The sequence below is a fragment of the Salmo salar genome, chromosome 03 (genome assembly GCF_965601325.2).
Source record: "Salmo salar chromosome 03, fSalSal1, whole genome shotgun sequence".
NCBI classification, from domain to species: domain Eukaryota; kingdom Metazoa; phylum Chordata; class Actinopteri; order Salmoniformes; family Salmonidae; genus Salmo; species Salmo salar.
The window spans coordinates 39,946,226-39,967,679 of NC_138293.1; the positions used below are offsets into that span (position 1 = coordinate 39,946,226).

General features: G+C 44.1%; 1 protein-coding gene across 3 annotated transcripts in view; it reads left to right on the forward strand.

The window, feature by feature from the left end:
* Positions 1 to 21,037, forward strand: part of LOC106600038 (receptor-type tyrosine-protein phosphatase S) — a 97,615-nt gene extending 76,578 nt beyond the window's left edge. For all 3 annotated transcript variants that reach the window (XM_082973507.1, XM_082973505.1, XM_082973506.1), the window contains 13 exons: positions 203 to 315; positions 2,775 to 2,872; positions 3,146 to 3,281; positions 3,880 to 4,055; positions 4,749 to 4,868; positions 8,954 to 9,108; positions 9,277 to 9,562; positions 9,786 to 9,964; positions 10,191 to 10,317; positions 10,420 to 10,545; positions 11,361 to 11,515; positions 17,195 to 17,330; positions 18,253 to 21,037. In XM_082973507.1, coding sequence (XP_082829633.1) covers positions 203 to 315; positions 2,775 to 2,872; positions 3,146 to 3,281; positions 3,880 to 4,055; positions 4,749 to 4,868; positions 8,954 to 9,108; positions 9,277 to 9,562; positions 9,786 to 9,964; positions 10,191 to 10,317; positions 10,420 to 10,545; positions 11,361 to 11,515; positions 17,195 to 17,330; positions 18,253 to 18,321 — 1,876 coding nt within the window. In that variant the 3' untranslated portion in view covers positions 18,322 to 21,037. The remainder of the gene's footprint in view (positions 1 to 202; positions 316 to 2,774; positions 2,873 to 3,145; positions 3,282 to 3,879; positions 4,056 to 4,748; positions 4,869 to 8,953; positions 9,109 to 9,276; positions 9,563 to 9,785; positions 9,965 to 10,190; positions 10,318 to 10,419; positions 10,546 to 11,360; positions 11,516 to 17,194; positions 17,331 to 18,252) is intronic.
* Positions 21,038 to 21,454: the final 417 nt, after the last annotated feature.

Here is a 21,454-nt window from a genome sequence, read left to right on the forward strand (position 1 = left end):
TGTCAATTCAAATGCCTAACGGGCAGTGCAGCAATTTATAGAAATAATGCAGTCTAAAGTATTTAAAACTTGTGTTCATTGAACCAATATATTGTGGTGAATACTGTTAGTCAATCATGACCTCTAACGTCTCTACTCTCTCTGGTGTGTCTCTTGTCTGGTGCGTGTCCTGTTGTGTTCCGTCTCCTTGGTCCCTGAGCAGTAAGAGGAAGGACTCTGAGCCAGGCACCAAGAGCCTTCTGGGTAACGCTGAGATGATGGCCCACCACCCCACAGACCCCGTCGAGATGAGACGCATCAACTTCCAGACCCCTGGTATGCATTGTGCACAGACAAATGCATGCACCCACGCACACACACACACACACACACACACACACACACACACACACACACACACACACACACACACACACACACACACACACACACACACACACACACACACACACATTGTTCGATAGCACATTGTTCTTGATAAAAGAAAGAAAAGTTGCTGAATTTATATGGTGGGAGGAACTGCAATAAAGAACAAAGTGAATTTCAAGTGTAGAAAGTTACCACAGACAACACACCACACAGGGTCAGGTTTTATAACCCTCTGACGCTTCCGCCAGGGTTTCATTTCCTTCTGAGATCAAAATGGCTGTCCTCCAGGTTAGTACAGTTAAGATGAGTCATCGTCCGTGAGTCATACCTGTGCAACGGGCGGCACGGCACTCTGCCCAAACACTGTAACCGTCTCGGTGTCTGCCCGACCGCCCACAGTCCCACCTGGCAGGCGCTAGATAGCCATGCCAGAGAGGACAGGGGTGTCACCACTGTCAGAACTGAAAAACACTTACATGACCTATTTGTTTTTGAAAAGATGAAAGGTGAGAGTTATAGTTACTTTTAGCTAATAGAATTATATTTCTGTCCAGAAAGCATGTTGCAGATCTTCCGCTTTTCCTAGCGTGGCCAGACAAGGCAGACCCACTCCGCCTCCACACCCTCTGTGAGTCCCACCTCCAGCTGCTCTGGTGTTAAATCCCCTGGCTACGCCTCCGCCACTTCCTGTTTACCCTCTGTATTACAAGAAACTGCTACCCCCTCACAGAAGGAACTTAGATGAGAATGAGGAGGATGTTATTGTGTAAAATATATAGTATATTGTATAATTAGGTTATTTGTGGCAATATTAACATTGTTCATGCCACACAGGTGTTGTTCAATGTGTTCATCCATTTGATATTTGCTTTAACAGATTGTTTTCTTACAATTACAATATTTTGCAACACTGCTCATGGTGCATGATGATATTGAATTATATTGTATTGCACTCTCCCCTACATCTGACAGTGTTTTGCATTACATGGGGGCTAACACTCGACCTCCACACCATTACCACCCACTGTGTTTGTGGAGATACTAAGGGTGGCGTTCGGCCTAATTAACACTCTGTCTTTTTTGTTGTTGTTTTCTCTGAGTCATCGCTTGTGCTCCTAATCGCTCAGAAAAGTAATTTCCATATCAAAGGAAAACATTTCCAAACCAACCGAATCGCAGACTTTGTATCTTTTAAGTGGATTAATATTGATTCTCCATTGTGCTATTCGTGTAATATGCGTTTTTTTTTACTCTGTAATTGTATTTTGCCATCTAACAAAGAACCCGTAATTAATCTCGTGCGACGACAGAGTGGTGTGTGTAGGTGTACTCTATACAGTCTTGTCACTGGTAGACTTACCATTATGCAGAAGAGGCAACTGCCTCAGGCCTCACATAACCAAGGGGCTTCCTTTTTTTGAGGCATCATAATAAAACATTTTAAAAATCCCCATCAAAATCTTTCCGTTTAAGATAGAGATATCAGCATCCGCGGTGGAAGGTGGCCGAGATTTAGCGGTGTTTGTAGGACAGAAACGTCAAAACATACTTTATTTTTATTACATTTCTGACTCTGTTTTTCCATCTATGAATGAGTTTTTCAATGTGTTTCTATGGGCTAATGGCAGTCAGGCCAAATTCAATGTTTCATCCAATAATTATTTTATATATATATATATATATATTTTTATACCTACAGGGGTCCTAATATTCTAAATCAAATAGTTTAAATGATCCTTGGTATGATGATGTTAAAACAATTCCATATGTTAGCTTAGTAGAAACCCAGCCCCTCTAGGGGGATGCAATAGCATTTCTTTAGTAAAAAGACAGGTGCTGCTGAAAATACTGCCATCGTCGTCGAGGTAGAGGACATGTATGTGTAGCCCATGTATTATGGCATGTCATACTCTTTTTGGCCAGACAGCATTTGATAAATGTGCTACATATATTCGCTAGCTCGGATGCTTTCTCTGGTGAAATAGTTTCAGCCACTTGCTAATTCAAGGAAGTTGGCGGGTGCACAGTGCACTGTTTGGATGAATGTGCGAAGGTAACCTACTTTTTGAAGTGATTGTTTTTAATAATCAGATGAAAACATCATGACTGGTTGTGTTCATGGCACATTAAAAGGGCATATATTTTTACAGTTAAATTACATGTATTTACTATAAAAGGGGGGTGGGGGCTTTAGACTGGCCTCTGCTTGGGGCCTCCAAATCACAGAGTCTGCCCCTGAGTCTTGTGTAAACTTCCAAGGCTTATGCCTATGCAGGATTGAGCTTAACTCAGTTTTGAGTCGCACTGACAAACTGGGTTTGAAACCCGCTTAGTCACACAGAGAGCCCTCATAATGACCCTTGACGTCTGACCTCCTACTTTTAACCCTTGTCCCTGTCCTGTAGGTATGATGAGCCACCCTCCCATCCCCATCACAGAGCTGGCTGAACACACAGAGCTGCTCAAGGCCAACGACAACCTGCGTCTGTCTCAGGAGTACGAGGTGAGAGATGCAGCATGGAGGAACGGATGAACATCACTCTTACATACAATACTATATAGTACCTAGGGATAGGGTTATTCCTCAAAGTGTACCAATTGCCCCTTGCAAACTAAGATGGTATCCTATCCTATACTCCTTGATCTTCATCATAAATTCTACTTAATGGGTGCTCTCAATTAGATTTTAGGTGCCATCAACTGTAAATTAGGAGAAAAAATTGCAACTGATGTGGAAATCCTGTAACTCTTCATCTCTGTTTCCTGGTCTCTCCAGTCCATTGACCCAGGTCAGCAGTTTACCTGGGAGCACTCCAACCTGGAGGTGAACAAGCCCAAGAACCGCTATGCTAACGTCATCGCCTACGATCACACTCGCGTTGTCCTCGCTCCAATAGAGGGTTCAAGTCCAGGTACATTTAGTAATTGCTTGCTTTTCTAAATTCTGCCAACCTTGCCAGCAGGAATGCCAGCAAGATATTTAGATAAGCTAGCTACTCTAACTTGATTGATAGTCTGAAATGACTTCTTGGTAGCTAGTTATGAGCGTAGACGATTGGGAACCTATCTGGGCTAGCTAAAGCCAACTTCATAAATTTGCTAGGTGGCTAGTAGTATTACAGAGAAACAAAAACAGAAAATGTAACCCAAAAATTATAAAATTATAATTAAAAAATAGATGTAAAAAAAATAATACGGGACTCATCTGAGGGGGCACATGCCCCTGTGCCCCCTAAGGGCATGACGCCTCTGGGTACAGTGTACCGCTTCGAGATGTTGGCCTCACTCGTAAGACATGAAATCATTGTAAATTATGAATAACATGTCTGATATTGTTTGATAGATAAAAATCTGATTGATAAATCGACATCTGTTCCCAGATACGAACAGACCCAGATACATGGACAGACCCAGAAAAAGCATAGTCCTTGACTTAATGGAATAGAAATTGAAGTGAATAGAAATCTCAACAACTCTCCTCTCTTCCTCCTTTTCCCTCTCCATATTCAGGTATCCTGGGTAGTGACTACATCAATGCTAACTACATTGATGGCTACAGGAAGCAGAATGCCTACATTGCCACACAGGGCCCGCTGGCTGAGACGTTCGGGGACTTCTGGAGGATGGTGTGGGAACAGAGAGCAGCCTCCGTGGTCATGATGACTCGCCTGGAGGAGAAGTCACGGGTGAGAGGGGGAGGGACAGGGCAACACTCATCCACTCATCGTTATTATCTACTGTAGGGCAACACTCATCCACTCACTTAGAGAATAAGGGTTCTTTGTTTGTCCCCATAGGAAAACACTTTTTGGTATCAGGTAGCACCTTCTTTTCAAAGAGTGTACTGTAGGGCAACACTCAGCCACTTTGAATGGGACTAGGGCTCTGTCATTCATTGTAATGTGCAGTCATGTCACTCATGTCATCCACTGTCATTCACTGCTGTAGGTCAGAAGGTTTCTGTCATCCACTGTAGGGCACTGTCATCTACTCAGTGTCATCCAATACTGTAAGTCACTGAAGGTTACTGGAAGGCTATCATCCACTATAGGGCACTTTTTAGGTCACAGTCATGAGTCATCCGCTGAAGATGATAGGGTACTGTCATCAGCTGTAATCGGCTGCCATCCATTGAAAGGCACTGACAGTCATCTTAGCATCAGAGCCATATTTAGATATCTAAGTAGGTCAAGACAATTAGGCTAATGGATTAGTCTCTTTTGATTATCAGAATATGTTTTTTTATGAAAATGACGATGATCATAACGTCGACATTGAAGACGATGATGAAGATGAGCTTCTGCTGCTGATGATGAGATTACTGACAGGGATGATTTTGATAACAATGATGCTAATGAAAGTTTTTTTTCCTTCTGTAGGTAAAGTGTGACCAGTACTGGCCGACTCGTGGTTCAGAGACCTATGGGATGACCCAGGTCACCCTACTGGACACTATGGAACTGGCCACCTTCTGCGTGCGCACCTTCTCCCTGCACAAGGTCAGTACACACACACACATGCATGCACGTACGTGCACAGGCACTCATGCACGCACACACACACACACACACCCACACCCACCCATGTTATGTTCTTCTATCTTTGTGGGACCTAGAATTTATTTATATTCAAATCCGATTTTCCCTAACCCCTAACCCTAAACCTAACACTAACCCTTACCATGTCCCTAACCTTAACCCAAACCCTAAACCTAACCCATAACCCTAAACATAACACTAACCCTTACCATACCCCTAACCTTAACCAAACCCTAAACCTAACCACTAACCCCTAACCCTTACCCTAATTCTTACCCTAACCCTAATTGTAACACACACACGCACACACGCGCGCACACACACACACACACACACACAAACTCCACCTCACCTCCCCTGTTCTCTTTTATCTTCTCCCACTCCCCCCTTTCTATTCTTCTGTTAAATCCATCGCCATTTGCTCTTGATTAATTTACTGTCATGCCCCATGACACTTCTACACTCTCAGCCAACTAATGAACCAGAAACAATTTGAAGGGATTTGAATTCAAATCTCGACTGTCACCCTGTGAGAAAACAGCAGAGAGCAAAGGGGAAGGTGATTACATTGTAGTTAATGGAGCATTAGTTCTATCCAGTCAGCAATTCAGCCTGAACCTGTCATGATGCACTGTTACAGAGAGATTATCACTGTTAGAATCACACTACTTCCTGAATATTGTACTAATCTAGGAACTAGAGCCCTACCAGGCAGTGTCTCAAAACACACAGAAACTAGGCCAGCTGACTTTTAAGTGCTTTGAGGTACATTTTTAATATATCAGTCATGAATATAGAGTGCATACAGTGCATTCGGGAAAGTATTCAGACCCCTTGACTTTTTCCTTTTTTCTTTTTACGTTACTGTCTTATTCTAAAGTGAATTTAATAGTTTTTTTTCCTCATCAATCTACTCAAAATACCCCATAATGACAAAGCAAAAAACTGATATATCATATTACATAAGTATTCAGACCCTTTACTCAGTAATTTGTTGAAGCACCTTTGGCAGCGATTACAGCCTCAAGTCTTTTTGGGTATGACGCTACAAGCTTGGCACAATTGTATTTGGGGAGTTTCTCCCATTCTTCTCTGCAGATCCTCTCAAGCTCTGACAGGTTGGATGGGGAGCGTTACTACACAACTATTTTCAGGTCTCTCCAGAGATGTTTGATTGGGTTCAAGTCCGGACTCTGTCTGGGCCACTCAAGGATATTCAGAGACTTGTCCCGAAGCCACTCCTGTGTTGTCTTGACTGTGTGCTTAGGGTCGTTGTCCTGTTGGAAGGTGAACCTTCGCCCCAGTCTGAGGTCCTGAGTGCTCTGGAGCAGGTTTTCATCAAGGATCTTTGCTCCATTTATCTTTCCCTCGATCCTGACTAATCTCCCAGTTCCTGCCCCTGAAAAACTTCCCCACAGCATGATGCTGCCACCACCATGCTTCACCGTAGGCATGGTGCCAGGTTTCTTCCAAATGTGATGCTTGGCATTCAGGCCAAAGAGTTTAATCTTGGTTTCATCAGACCAGACAATCTTGTTCCTCATGGTCTGAGAGTGCTTTAGGTGCCTTTTGGCAAACTCCAAGCGGGCTGTCATGTGCTTTTTACTGAGGAGTGGCATCCGTCTGGCCACTCTACATTAAAGGCCTGATTGGTGAAGAGCTGCAGAGATGGTTGTCCTTCTAGGAAGGTTCTCTTATCGCCACAAAGGAACTCTGGAGCTCTGTCAGAGTGACCATTGGGTTCTTGGTCACCTCCCTGTCCAAGGCCCTTCTCCCCCGATTGCTCAGTTTGGCCGGGCGGCCAGCTCTAGGAAGAGTCTTGGTGGTTCCAAACTTCTTCCATTTAAGAATAATGTGGAGGCCACTGTTCTTGAGGACCTTCAACTATGGGACCTTATATAGACAGGTGCGTGCCTTTCCAAATCATGTCCAATCAATTCAATTTACCACAGGTGGACTCCAATCAAGTTGTACAAACATCTCAAGGATGATCAATGGAAACAGGATGCACTTGAGCTCAATTTCGAGGCACATAGCAAAGGGTCTGAATACTTACAGTTGAAGTCGGAAGTTTACATACATTTAGGTTGGAGTCATTAAAACTCTTTTTTCAACCACTCCACAAATGTCTTGTTAACAAACTATAGTTTTGGCAAGTCGGTTAGGACATCAACTTTGTGCATGACACAAGTAATTTTTCCAACAACTGTTTACAGACAGATTATTTCACTTATAATTCACTGTATCACAATTCCAGTGCGTCAGAAGTTTACATACACTGAGTTGACTATGCCTTTAAACAGCTTGGAAAATTCCAGAAAACGATGTCATGGCTTTAAAAGCTTCTGATAGGCTAATTGACATCATTTGAGTCAATTGAAGGTGTACCTGTGGATGTATTTCAAGGCCTACCTTCAAACTCAGTGCCTCTCTGCTTGACATCATGGGAAAATCTAAAGAAATCAGACAAGACCTCAGAAAAAAATTGTAGACCTCCGCATGTCTGGTTCATCCTTGGGAGTAATTTCCAAATGCCTGAAGGTACCACGTTCATCTGTACAAACAATAGTACGCAAGTATAAACACCATGGGACCACGCAGCCGTCATACCGCTCAGGAAGGAGACACGTTCTGTCTCCTAGAGATGAACATACTTTGGTGCGAAAAGTGCAAATCAATCCCAGAACAACAGCAAAGGACCTTGTGAAGATGCTGGAGGAAACAGTTACAAAAGTATCTATATCCACAGTAAAACGAGTCCTATATCGACATAACCTGAATGGCCGCTCAGTAAGGAAGAAGACACTGTTCCAAATCCACCATAAAAAAGCAGACCACGGTTTGGCACATGGGGACAAAGATCATACTTTTTGGAGGAATGTCCTCTGGTCTGATGAAACAAAAATAGAACTGTTTGGCCATAATGACCATTGTTATGTTTGGAGCAAAAAGGGGGAGGCTTGCAAGCCGAAGAACACCATCCCAACCGTGAAGCACATGGGTAGCAGCACCATGTTGTGGGGGTGCTTTGCTGCAGGAGGGACTGGTGCACTTCTCAAAATAGATGGCATCATGAGGATGGAAAATTATGTGGATATATTGAAGCAACATCTCAAGACATCAGTCAGGAAGTTAATGCTTGGTTGCAAATGGGTCTTCCAAATGGACAATAACCCCAAGCATAATTCCAAAGTTGTGGGACAATGGCTTAAGGACAACAAAGTCAAGGTATTGGAGTGGCCATCGCAAAGCCCTGACCTCAGTCCTATAGAAAATTTGTGGGCAGAGCTGAAAAATTGTGTGCGAGCAAGGAGGCCTACTAACTTGACTCAGTTACACCAGCTCTGTCAGGAGGAATGGGCCAAAATTCACCCAACCTATTATGGGAAGCTTGTGGAAGGCTACCCAAAACATTTGACCCAAGTTAAACAATTCAAAGGCAATGCTACCAAATACTAATTGAGTGTATGTAAACTTCTGACCCACTGGGAATGTGATGAAAGAAATAAAAGCTGAAATAAATCATTCTCTCTACTATTATTCTGATATTAAAATAAAGTGGTGATCCTAACTGACCTAAGAGAGGGAATTTTTACAAGGATTAAATGTCAGGAATTGTGAAAAACTGAGGTTAAATGTATTTGGCTAAGGTGTATGTAAACTTCCGACTTCAACTGTATGTAAATAAGGTTTTTATGTTTTTATGTATTTAATGTGCCAAAAAATTCTAAAAACGTGTTTTCTCTTTGTCATTATGGGGTATTGTATGTAGATTGATGAGTGAAAACATGTATTTAATCCATTTAGAATAAGGCTGAAACGTCACAAAATGTAGAAAAGGGGAAGGTGTCAGAATACTTTCCAAATACACTGTATGTCAATTCATATGTTATGTAATGTTTGGAAGCATAATAATTATCAAGTACATGGGGAGAACACAGATTCTTTTGTTTGGTTTCTGAAAGTACCCCTCTCTCCCTTCTGCTGTGTCTCGTCCTGTAGTAATGGTGATGGTACTATTAATGCTCTCCTCTCTGTTCTCTCAGAGTGGTAGTAGTGAAAGGAGGGAGGTGCGTCAGTTCCAGTTCACTGCCTGGCCGGACCACGGAGTACCAGAGTACCCCACCCCGTTCCTTGCCTTCCTACGCAGGGTTAAAGCCTGCAACCCCCCTGACGCAGGTCCTGTCATCGCACACTGCAGGTACGAGGACACACAAGCACACATATACCCACACACACATATACCACACACCTGCGGCACGCACGCACACACACACCCTGGATCCAGTCACCCATACACGACAGGCTGTCCTGACGAATGACCACTGATCGCTCAGACCCCCCCTCCCCCCCTCTATCTCTCTCTCAGTGCGGGGGTGGGCCGCACCGGCTGCTTCATCGTGATCGACGCCATGCTGGAGAGAATCAGACACGAGCGCACGGCCGACGTCTACGGTCACGTGACCCTAATGAGGTCACAGCGGAACTACATGGTGCAGACGGAGGACCAGTACGGCTTCATCCACGAGGCGCTGCTGGAAGCAGTGGCTTGTGGGAACACGGAGGTGGCAGCCAGGAGCCTGTTCTCCTACATGCAGAAGCTGGGCCAGGTGGAGAATGGAGAGCACGTCACCGGCATGGAGCTGGAGTTCAAGGTGAACATATAAACACAGCGGATACTGTAGCATAGAAATATAGTGGATGGAATAGAGACATGTAGAAATATAGTTCAAATACGGAGATATGCCAGTCAGAAATAGGTTCACAATCAGAAACACTTGGGAATTTGGAATTCAAATTTGTTTTGGTGTAATACAATGCTTCAAAAAGCAATCCTCTCTGTATCTCTCCTTCTCTATTTTCCTCTCTCGCCTTCAGCGTCTGGCCAACACAAAAGCCCACACGTCTAGGTTCGTCAGTGCCAACCTGCCGTGTAACAAGTTCAAGAACCGCCTGGTCAACATCATGCCCTACGAGACCACCCGTGTCTGTCTGCAGCCAATCAGAGGCCTGGAGGGCTCAGACTATATCAACGCCAGCTACATCGATGGATACAGGTACGTCTGAACCATTTAGAAATAGAAATAGTAGAATGGACATCCCAATTTAAGACAATGTTCCATTATTAAATTGCTTTTGCATAGATATAAAACCCTAGGAAGTTCGAATCTGTGCCACAAACTGTCCACCATCTTGACTTGGACCAGGTCTGATAAGCTATGTTAAACTGCTAGTTTTATCTTTATGGTCTATTAATTGAGGATTGTGTCCGTGTGGTTATAGGCAGCAGAGAGGATACATCGCCACCCAGGGTCCACTGGCTGAGACCACAGAAGACTTCTGGAGAATGCTGTGGGAACACAACTCTACCATCGTTGTCATGCTCACTAAACTGAGAGAGATGGGACGGGTAAGGTTACGCACACACATGCACGCAAGCACCCACCTACTCACACACATACACACACACACCACACACGTGCCATCTCTGTTCCTGTGTGTGTCTCTACAGGAGAAGTGCCATCAGTACTGGCCTGCGGAGCGTTCAGCCAGATACCAGTACTTTGTAGTGGATCCCATGGCTGAATACAACATGCCCCAGTACATCCTCAGAGAGTTCAAAGTCACTGACGCAAGGGTGAGCGTGTGTGTGTGTGTGTGTGTGTGTGTGTGTGTGTGTGTGTGTGTGTGTGTGTGTGTGTGTGTGTGTGTGTGTGTGTGTGTGTGTGTGTGTGTGTGTGTGTGTGTGTGTGTGTGTGTGTGTGTGAGAGAGAGAGTCTTAGTGTGTGAATGTGTTTTTGTGTGTGCAACATTTCCGCAATACTGTCTATACTCCTCAGGCAAGTCAAGGTCAATGACACGTGACTATTCATGCTTGTGTGTGTGTGTGTGTGTGTGTGTGTTGTAAATGTAACTGTGAATTACTTATCCTTTTTGTATGGTATTTTATAATGTAATCAGTCACCTCTCCCCCTTGTCCTCCATCTATCAGGGGACTGTGTGTGTGTGTGTGTGTGTGTGTGTGTGTGTGTGTGTGTGTGTGTGTGTGTGTGTGTGTGTGTGTGTGTGTGAGCCGTTGATAAGCCTGTCCTGACGGCCCATTAACAGATGTTGTATTGATCTCTGTGGAGTCAGGTTGTCTGAGCAGAGAAAATATGTAATTGGCTACAGACAGACAGGCTCCAGAGCCAGGCAGACAGGATTTATACACACATAGATCAGACGGAGAGAAGATGAGGAGGGTAGGTGGTCAGGAACCAGAACCAGACCTGCAACCTTACTAGAAAACATAACTCTGTCTGAATAGATAGTAGAATAGTTTGATTGGTAAAAGCAATAGGAGGGAAATCTTGCTTTCACTTTTCCAATCACGTACAGAGCAGTGTTTACCGGTAACAATAAGGAGGAAGCAAGGGTGTATGTCACTTTTTCTTCCTTCCACTCTCCCATCAGGATGGCCAATCGCGGACAGTTCGTCAGTTCCAGTTCACTGATTGGCCAGAGCAGGGAGTTCCGAAATCTGGAGAGGGCTTCATCGACTTCATTGGCCAGGTGCACAAAACAAAGGAGCAGTTTGGTCAGGACGGTCCAATCAGTGTCCACTGCAGGTAATAGCTATAGGTTTTGATTAACAATGCATTACCCTTATAGACTTCACACATCTCTTATTCCCCATTACTGCTGTATAAAGGTTTTCCAAGATGGCGTAGCAGTCGGACGTGTATTTCTCTTGTCCTGTCTTGTACATAGTCGTTTTCCTTATTTTTTTCGTATATTTCGTATATATTTTAATCTACTTTCCATCTACGAACTGAATATACTTTCCTGCAACCCGCCTCACCCAATGTTGTATGGATCTGCTATTTTTATACTTTAGAATCGGAACCCCCATCAGAAGCTAGCCAACTAACTAGCTAGTAGCTAGTAGTCAGTTAGCCACTGCTAGTGGTCTTCACCGTTAACTCGGAAACCAGCCAGCTTCATCTTGGTCAATACCTGCCAGTCTGCCCAGCGCGATATCAACCCAGAGCATATCGGACAGCTTTTTCTCTACCTCATCACCGGATTCCTGCCACAAGCCCTGGTCCATTACACCGGATCATCGCAGCTAGCTGGCTGCATTCGAGTGGCTACTGCTGGCTAACGCCTCTGTCCCAAAGCAAGCACCAGTTAGTCTTGAGCTAGCCTCGAGCTAGGCCCATCTTCCGGCTAGCCGAAGAGGTCTACCAGCTAATTATTGGGCTAAAATACCTCTTTTGCCAATTGGCCAGGACCCTTTTTTACCGACACAGAGCCCTGCCGATCCATCACGACTGGTCTGCCGACGTAATCGTCCGAGGTGGTTTCAACAGGCTCTTCCGTTGCGACATCGCCGAAGGCCCATCTGCTAGCCCTGGCCCGCTAGCTGTCTGAATTGCGGTGTCTCCAACTCGCCTGGCATAGTAGCGACTACTGAACGGCTCCCTGACTCACCTGTTGCTGCTCATTGGACCCTATGATCACCTGGCTACACATGCCTCTCTCTAATGTCAATATGCCTTGTCTTCTGCTATTTTGGTTAGTTATTATTGTCTTATTTCACTGTAGAGCTCCCAGCCCTGCCCAACATGCCTTAGATAGCCCTTTTGTCCCACCCCCCACACATTCAGTGACCACACCTGGCTTAACTGGTGCCTGTAGAGACAAAACCTCTCATTGTCACTCAATGCCTAGGTTTACCTACACTGTACTCACATCCTACCATACCCTTGTCTGTACATTATGCATTGAATCTATTATTCCACGCTCAGAAATCTGCTCCTTTTACTCTCTCTGTTCCTCTGGTGATGTAGAGGTTAACCCAGGCCCTGCAGCCCCCAGCACCACACCTATTCCCCAGGTGCTCTCATTTGTTGACTCTTGTAACCGTAAAAGCCTTGGTTTCATGCAAGTTAACATCAGAAGCCTCCTCCTTAAGCTTGTCTTATTCACTGCTTTAGCACACTCCGCCAACCCTGATGTCCTAGCCGTGTCTGAATCCTGGCTTAGGAAGGCCACCAAAAATTCAGAAATGTCCATCCCCAACTACAAAATGTTCCCACAAGATAGAACTGCCAAAGGGGGCGGAGTTACGATCTACTGCAGAGATAGCCTGCAGAGTTCTGTCATACTATCCAGGTCTGTGCCCAAACAATTTCAGCTTCTACTTTTAAAAATCCACCTTTCTTGAAACAAATCTCTCACCGTTGCCGCTTGTTATAGACCCCCCTTAGCCCCCAGCTGCGCCCTGGACACCATATGTGAATTGATCGCCCCCCATCTATCTTCAGAGTTCGTACTGTTAGGTGACCTAAACTGGGATATGCTTTACACCCCGGCCATCCTAAAATCTAAGCTAAATGCCCTCAATCTCACACAAATGATCAAGGAACCTACCAGGTACAACCCTAAATCCGTAACCATGGGCACCCTCTTAGATATCATCTTGACCAACTTGCCCTCTAAATACACCTCTGCTGTCTTCAACCAGGATCTCAGAGACCACTGCCTCATTGCCTGAGTGAGTGATGGGTCCGCGGTCAAACGACCACCCCTCATCACTGTCAAACGCTCCCTAAAACACTTCAGCGAGCAGGCCTTTTTAATCGACCTGGCCCGGGTATACTGGAAGGATATTGACCTCATCCCGTCGGTAGAGGATGCCTGGTTGCTCTTTAAAAGTGTTTTCCTCACCATCTTAAACAAGCATGCCCCATTCAAAAAATGTAAAACTAAGAGCAGATATAGCCCTTGGTTCACCCCAGACTTGACTGCCCTTGACCAGCACAAAAACATCCTGTGGCGTTCTGCATTAGCATCGAATAGCCACCGCGATATGCAACGTTTCAGGGAAGTCAGGAACCAATACACACAGTCAGTTAGGAAAGCTAAGGCTAGCTTTTTCAAACAGAAATTTGCATCCTGTAGCAGTAATTCCAAAAAGTTTTGGGACACTGCAAAGTCCATGGAGAATAAGAGCACCTCCTCCCAGCTGCCCACTGCACTGAGGCTAGGAAACACTGTTAACACCGGTAAATCTACGATAATCGATCATTTCTATAAGCATTTTTCTACGGCTGGCCATGCTGGCTACCCCTACCCCAGCCAACAGCTCTTCACCCCCTGCAGCAACTTGCCCAAGCCCCCCCCCCCCCCCCCCCCCGCGCTTCTCCTTCACCCATATCCAGGCAGCTGATGTTCTGATGAAAGAGCTGCAAAATCTGGATCCCTACAAATCAGCTTGGCTAGACAATCTAGACTCTCTTTCTAAAATTATCAGCCAAAATTGTTGCAACCCCTATTACTAGCCTGTTCATCCTCTCTTTCGTATTGTCTGAGATCCACAAAGATTAGAAAGCAGCCGTGGTCATCCCCCTCTTCAAAGGGGGAGACACTCTAAACCCAAACTGTTATAGACCTACAGTTGAAGTCGGAAGTTTACATACACCTTAGCCAAATACATTTGAACTCAGTTTTTCACAATTCCTGACATTTAATCCAAGTACAAATTCCCTGTCTTAGGTCAGTTAGGATCACAACTTTATGTGAAATGTCAGAATAATAGTAGAGAGAATGATTTATTTCAGCTTTTATTTCTTTCATCACATTCCATATGGGTCAGAGGTTTACATACACTAAATTAGTATTTGGTAGCATTGCCTTGAAATTGTTTATTAACTTGGGTCAAACGTTTTGGGTAGCCTTCCACAAGCTTCCCACAGTAAGTTGGGTGAATTTTGGCCCATTCCTCCTGACAGAGCTGGTGTAACAGACTCAGGTTAGTAGGCCTCCTTGCTCACACACACTTTTTGAGCTCTTCCCACATTTTTTCTAGAGGGTTGATGGCCACTCCAATACCTTGACTTTGTCGTCCTTAAACCATTTTGCCACAACTTTGGAAGTATGCTTGGGGTCACTGTCCATTTGGAAGACCCATTTGCAACCAAGCTTTGCCTTCCTGACTGATGTCTTGAGATGTTGCTTCAATATATACAGATAATTTTCCATCCTCATTATGCCATCTATTTTGTGAAGTGCACCAGTCCCTCCTGCAGCAAAGCACCCCCACAACATGATGCTGCCACCCTTGTCCTTCACGGTTGGGATGGTGTTCTTCGGCTTGCAAGCCTCCCCCTTTATCCTCCAAACATAACGATGGTCATTATAACCAAACAGTTTTATTTTTGTTTCATTAGACCAGAGGACATTTCTCCAAAAAGTATGATCTTTGTCCCCATGTGCAATTGCAAACCGTAGTCTGGCTTTTTTATGCCGGTTTTGGAGCAGTGGCTTCTTCCTTGCTGGGCGACCTTTCAGGTTATGTCAATATAGGACTTGTTTTACAGTGGATATAGATACTTTTGTACCTGTTTCCTCCAGCATCTTCACAAGGTCCTTTACTGTTGTTCTGGGATTGATTTGCCCTTTTCGCACCAATTACGTTCATCTCTAGGAGACAGAACGTGTCTCCTTCCTGAGCGGTATGACGGTTGCGTGGTCCCATGGTGTTTATACTTGCGTACCATTGTTTGTACAGATGAACGTGGTACCTTCAGGTGTTTGGAAATTGCTCCCAGGGATGAACCAGACTTGCGGAGGTCTACAATTGTTTTTCTGAGGTCTTGGCTGATTTCTTTTGATTTTCCCATGATGTCAAGCAGAGAGGCACTGAGTTTGAAGGTAGGCCTTGAAATGCATCCACAGGTACACCTCCAATTCACTCAAATTATGTCAATTAGCCTATCAGAAGCTTCTAAAGCCATGACATAATTTTCTGGAATTTTCCAAGCTGTTTAAAGGCACAGTCAACTTAGTGTATGTAAACTTCTGACCCACTGGAATTGTGATACAGTGAATTATAAGTGAAATAATCTGTCTGTAAACAATTGTTGAAAAAATTGACTTCTGTCATGCACAAAGTAGATGTCATAACCGACTTGTCAAAACTATAGTTTGTTAACAAGACATTTGTAGAGTGGTTGAAAAACTAGTTTTAATGACTCCAACCTAAGTGTATGTAAACTTCCGACTTCAACTGTATATCCATCCTGCCCCGCCTTTCTAAAATCTTCGAAAGCCAAGTTAACAAACAGATCACCGACCATTTCGGAATCCCACCGAACCTTCTCCACTATGCAGTCTGGTTTCTGAGCTGGTCATGGGTACACCTCAGCCACGCTCAAGGTCCTAAACGATATCATAACCACCATCGATAAAAGACAGTACTGTGCAGCCGTCTTCATCGACCTGGCCAAGGCTTTCGACTCTGTCAGTCACCGCATTCTTATCGGCAGACTCAATAGCTTTGGTTTCTCAAATGACTGCCTCACCTGGTTCATGAACTACTTCTCAGATAGAGTTCAGTGTGTCAAATCGGAGGGCCCGGACATCTGGCGGTCTCTATGGGGGTGTCACAGGGTTCAATTCTCGGGCCGACTCTTCTCTCTGTATATATCAATGATGTTGCTCTTGCTGCTGGTGATTCTCTGATCCACCTCTCCGCAGACGACACCATTCTGTATACATCTGGCCCTTCTTTGGACACTGTGTTAACAAACCTCCAAATGAGCTTCAATGCCATACAACACTCCTTCTGTGGCCTCCAACTGCTTTTAAATACAAGTAAAACTAAATGCATGCTCTTCAACTCATTGCTGCCCGCACCCGCCCACCCGACTAGCATCACTACTCTGGACGGTTCTGACTTAGAATATGTGGACAACTACAAATACCTAGGTGTCTGGTTAGACTGTAAACTCTCCTTCCAGACTCACATTAAGCATCTCCAATCCAAAATTAAATCTAGAATCAACTTCCTATTTCGTAACAAAGCCTCCTTCACTCATACTGCCAAACATACCCTCGTAAAACTGACTATCCTATCGAACCTTGACTTTGGCGATGTCATTTACAAAATAGCCTCCAACACTCTACTCTGCAAACTGGATGTAGTCTATCACAGTGCCATTCGTTTTGTCTATGGCCTATTTATTGCCTTACTTCCCTAATCTTCTACATTTGCACACACTGTACATAGCTTTTTCTATTGTGTTATTGACTGTACATTTGTTTATGTGTAACTCTGTGTTGTTGTTTTTGTCGCACTGCTTTGCTTTATCTTGGCCAGGTCGCAGTTGTAAATGAGAACTTGTTCTCAACTGGCCTACCTGGTTAAATAAAGGTGAAATAAAATACAAAATATTAGTCTGGCCGTCATATTGTTAAGGTCAGAGCTGGTATTTGTTTGACCCGTGTGTGTGTGTGTGCAGTGCGGGTGTAGGGCGAACTGGAGTCTTCATCACTCTGAGCATTGTTCTGGAGAGGATGCGTTACGAGGGAGCTGTGGACATCTTCCAGACAGTCAAGATGCTGAGGACACAACGCCCTGCCATGGTGCAGACGGAGGTAGGCTTTACAGACACAACGCCCTGCCATGGTGCAGACGGAGGTAGGCTTAACAGACACAACGCCCTGCCATGGTACAGACGGAGGTAGGCTTTACAGACACAACGCCCTGCCATGGTGCAGACGGAGGTAGGCTTAACAGACACAACGCCCTGCCATGGCGCAGACGGAGGTAGGCTTTACAGACACAACGCCCTGCCATGGTGCAGACGGAGGTAGGCTTAACAGACACAACGCCCTGCCATGGCGCATACGGAGGTAGACTTCACAGACACAACGCCCTGCCATGGTGCAGACGCAGGTAGGCTTAACAGACACAACGCCCTGCCATGGCGCAGACGGAGGTAGACTTCACAGACACAACGCCCTGCCATGGTGCAGAAGGAGGTAGGCTTCACAGACACAACCCCCTGCCATGGTGCAGACGGAGGTAGGGTTCACAGACACAATGCCCTTCCATGATAGACAGAGGTAGGCTTCACAGACACAACTTCCTGCCATGGTGCAGACAGAGGTAGGCTTCACAGACACAACCCCCTGCCATGGTGCAGACGGAGGTAGGGTTCACAGACACAACGCCCTTCCATGATAGACAGAGGTAGGCTTCACAGACACAACGCCCTGCCATGGTGCAGACGGAGGTAGGCTTCACAGACAAAACGCTCTGCCACTGTGCAGACGGAGATAGGGTTCCCAGACACAACGCCCTTCCATGATAGACAGAGGTAGGCTTCACAGACACACCGATGACCTCTCCAATTATAAAATGGTTTGTTGAGAAATGGACAGATATTGCTAGATGTTTTTTTTCTCCATTCATTCATAGAGATAGCAGACCACCTCACTAGCTACACATGTCCATGTCAGTTATCAATATACTGCACTAGACAAAAATCTGTCTATATTCTTTCTTCTTGTTCAGGATGAGTACCAGTTCTCCTACCAGGCTGCCCTGGAGTACCTGGGGAGTTTTGACCACTATGCAACCTAAGAGAGGAGAGGAACTGTCATCCCTCCTTCCTTCTGCTCAGATAGAGGTCCACAGAGAAACAAGGAACAACCAACGAGAGAAGCAGGCTGGAAAACGACAAAACAATGAACCTTAAATCCCACCTGAGGGACGACACTACTAACAAGGAGTAATTATACAAGAACATCAGCAACAAACAAAACAACAACAACAACTAGATGAATGTCAAAGAAAACCTGCGCTCTCAGGAAAGACCTGGAAAGGGTGTGTTGGGAGTCGGAGACAGACTATTACATGTGTAATCCTGCTTATTCTTCTTACCTCAGTGTTCAAAATGTGGAGGACTTATAATACCTGTGTGTGTTGTGGTCAGCTATTTCAAAAACGAAACCAGTGAAAAACAAAACTGCTTCAGAAACAGGAGTTATGATATGTATGTGTAAAAAATACAAGGACACAAAAAGCCTGGATATTTGCTGCACCCTAAATGGGTTTTTATGTTATTATCTTTCTATCTATGGGTTAAGTGTATGAGGGGTGAAAGTGCAAAGGTGAACGTTTTCATGTGTCTGTCGTTTTGCATTCTGGTGTCTGTTGCTGCCAGAGCTAGTCCTGGCTTAACCTGAGCACAGTTTTAGACAGTGGACTGAACCTAGTCCTAGACATCAAAGTAGGACTAGAGGGACGGTTTGAGCTGCATGTCTGTGATTGGACGCTAGACTCTCCTACCCACAGTGCCAAGAGAAACCACGCTGTTCCTGGGCAGATGGAAAATGTACTTTGACCTCTGATGAGGAGGAATGGTGCCCTACTATCTGTACATCCAGCTTACAATATATGAGCAGTAAACTCACAGATCTTGAATCAGTTTACCATCCTTAAATTGTAACCTAAACCATTTGGGTGAAAAAGCTAAACTGACCTTGATCAGTGTCTGGGCGCAACTTCACCCTACTCCAAGTGGGGATCAATATGTTTAGTTATCCATGCTTACTTGCTATTGCTGACATCATATTTCATAACCTAATGACAGTAAAGGTTAAACACAGTTTAGGCAATTCCATTTCAATCCCAGCCAGTCATTTCAGGAGATTCCATGTATGAATTGAATATTGTCTATATTTTTCTTGGAGGACCATTTCGATGAATGAACAGAATTTCAAATAATGATCTTTTTTTGGGGTCAATTTCCAGCTTCTGCAGAAATAATTGTAAGGATCCTATTCATTGTGGTTCAGTGTCTGCCTTATGTTTCACCATGTTGGTTCTCTGCTGCTTAGGTTGTATCCCATGTACCTGAGCTAAGCATTGAGTGTCATGATGTAGCTTACACCTATTTGAATTCTGTCACTATACATTGGAATGGTCCTGATGGCTCAGTGGGCTGGAGCCTAGTTCTGACAGCATTAAGGTTGTGGGTTAAATTCCTGCTTGGGGCTACGTATACGGTACTGAATATGTGTGTTAACCGCGAGTTGCTTTGGATGAAATGAGTTTTGCTTGTTAAACAATGTAAATCCCAACGGGTTGAGAGTAGAAGAAAGAGGTTTGAACTCAAACTCAACCCACTCTCTTCCTCTCAGTCCCTCTCTCGGCTCACAGTGGCTCTTTACATCTTCTCTACGGTTTCTCTCTGCTCTAGACTTACTGTGCAGACAACAACAAAAAAAACGAACGACACAACCCGATGCTTTCCCTCAAATCCACTCCGACATCCCCCACCAGCCCTTGAGATGTTGTCCTCTTCTCTTATTGATTTGATGTACTATAATCTGCTTCCCCAGATACGTCGTGATTGTAGAGCACAGTATGGTTTATCGTACATGAACTTGAACTGTACATACCGTCTGACGTATAGAGTTCTTTATAGTCCAGTAGGCCTGAGCATAAGGCGTACATACAGTACAACACGCATAATTATTTATTATTAAAAAAAAGAGCCTTATTGTTATTGTTGACTTTGTCAAATATTTATTTGATATGATTTTTTCAATATTTATTATCATTCTATTTTGTTACTGTTATTAAGACTTGATTTTTTTACTCTTGGTTGATTTGTTTATTTATAGTTTTATTTGGGAAAATAACCGAATATAACCAATGAGATGTTGTTTACTTGGCAAGCCAATTTTACTGTATGATATCGTCAATGTTTTTTTTAATTGTCTTTTTTATTTGCTTTAGTACAATGTGTACAGCACTCTGTGTAGAGTGCTATTTGATACTGATGTCCTCATAGATAGATACTTAGAGCCAGACCTAGTTTCAGTTCAGTGACTCCCCCCGCCCCCATTATCATAGCTAAATTGGTACGATCCGATCGCCAATACGGCGGCATAGATAGAGAGTTTAATCGGTCGAGGAAAGTACAGTAGTTGTTTGAAGTCTATGCTACACTGTTCAATTATAGTGTGCTACTATAGATTGAAGGAGTATATGATAACATTTTGGGACAAATGGTGGGGAAAGTATTGAACAATTAAGTTATCCGGATATGAAATTTAAGTGTGGTCCAAAAGTTTATCTGGCGTGACTTAAAATTAGAATTATTAAAATATAAATATACCTGAAATGAAAGACCCACAGACTAGACATGTGACATCAAGTAAGGGCCAGTTTCTATGGCACCACATATATCCTGTTACCTGGTAACTGTTATTTCCTTTAAACCCTGGTTGTAGATAGTATTGTATGTTGACTTTGTATTAAAAGCAGGATGATTGGAGATACAGCATAATGAGTCATTTGGTTCCTCTGTCATTGTTTGTGATTGTCTTACAACTGGCTGCAAATTATGCACGGTAAAAGTATAGGAACAGTAACACAGCAGAAGCAAGGGAGGAAGCCTTTGTCATGAGATACATTTCAAGAAGAAAGGTATGAAGTGTATCTTTCTCCACTAGGTGGTGTCCAACTACCTATCTAGAAAGAACATTTATATTTATTTTAGTAGGCAAGTCAGTTAAGAACAAATTCTTATTTACGGTGACAATGGGTTAACTGCCTTGTTCAGGGGCAGAACGACAGATTTTTATCTTGTCAGCTCGGGGATTCAATCCAGCAACCTTCCTGGTTACTGGCCCAACACTCTAACCACTAGGCTACCTGCTGCCTCAACATGTAGGTAGGCTACATGCCGCCCCAACTGGTAAAG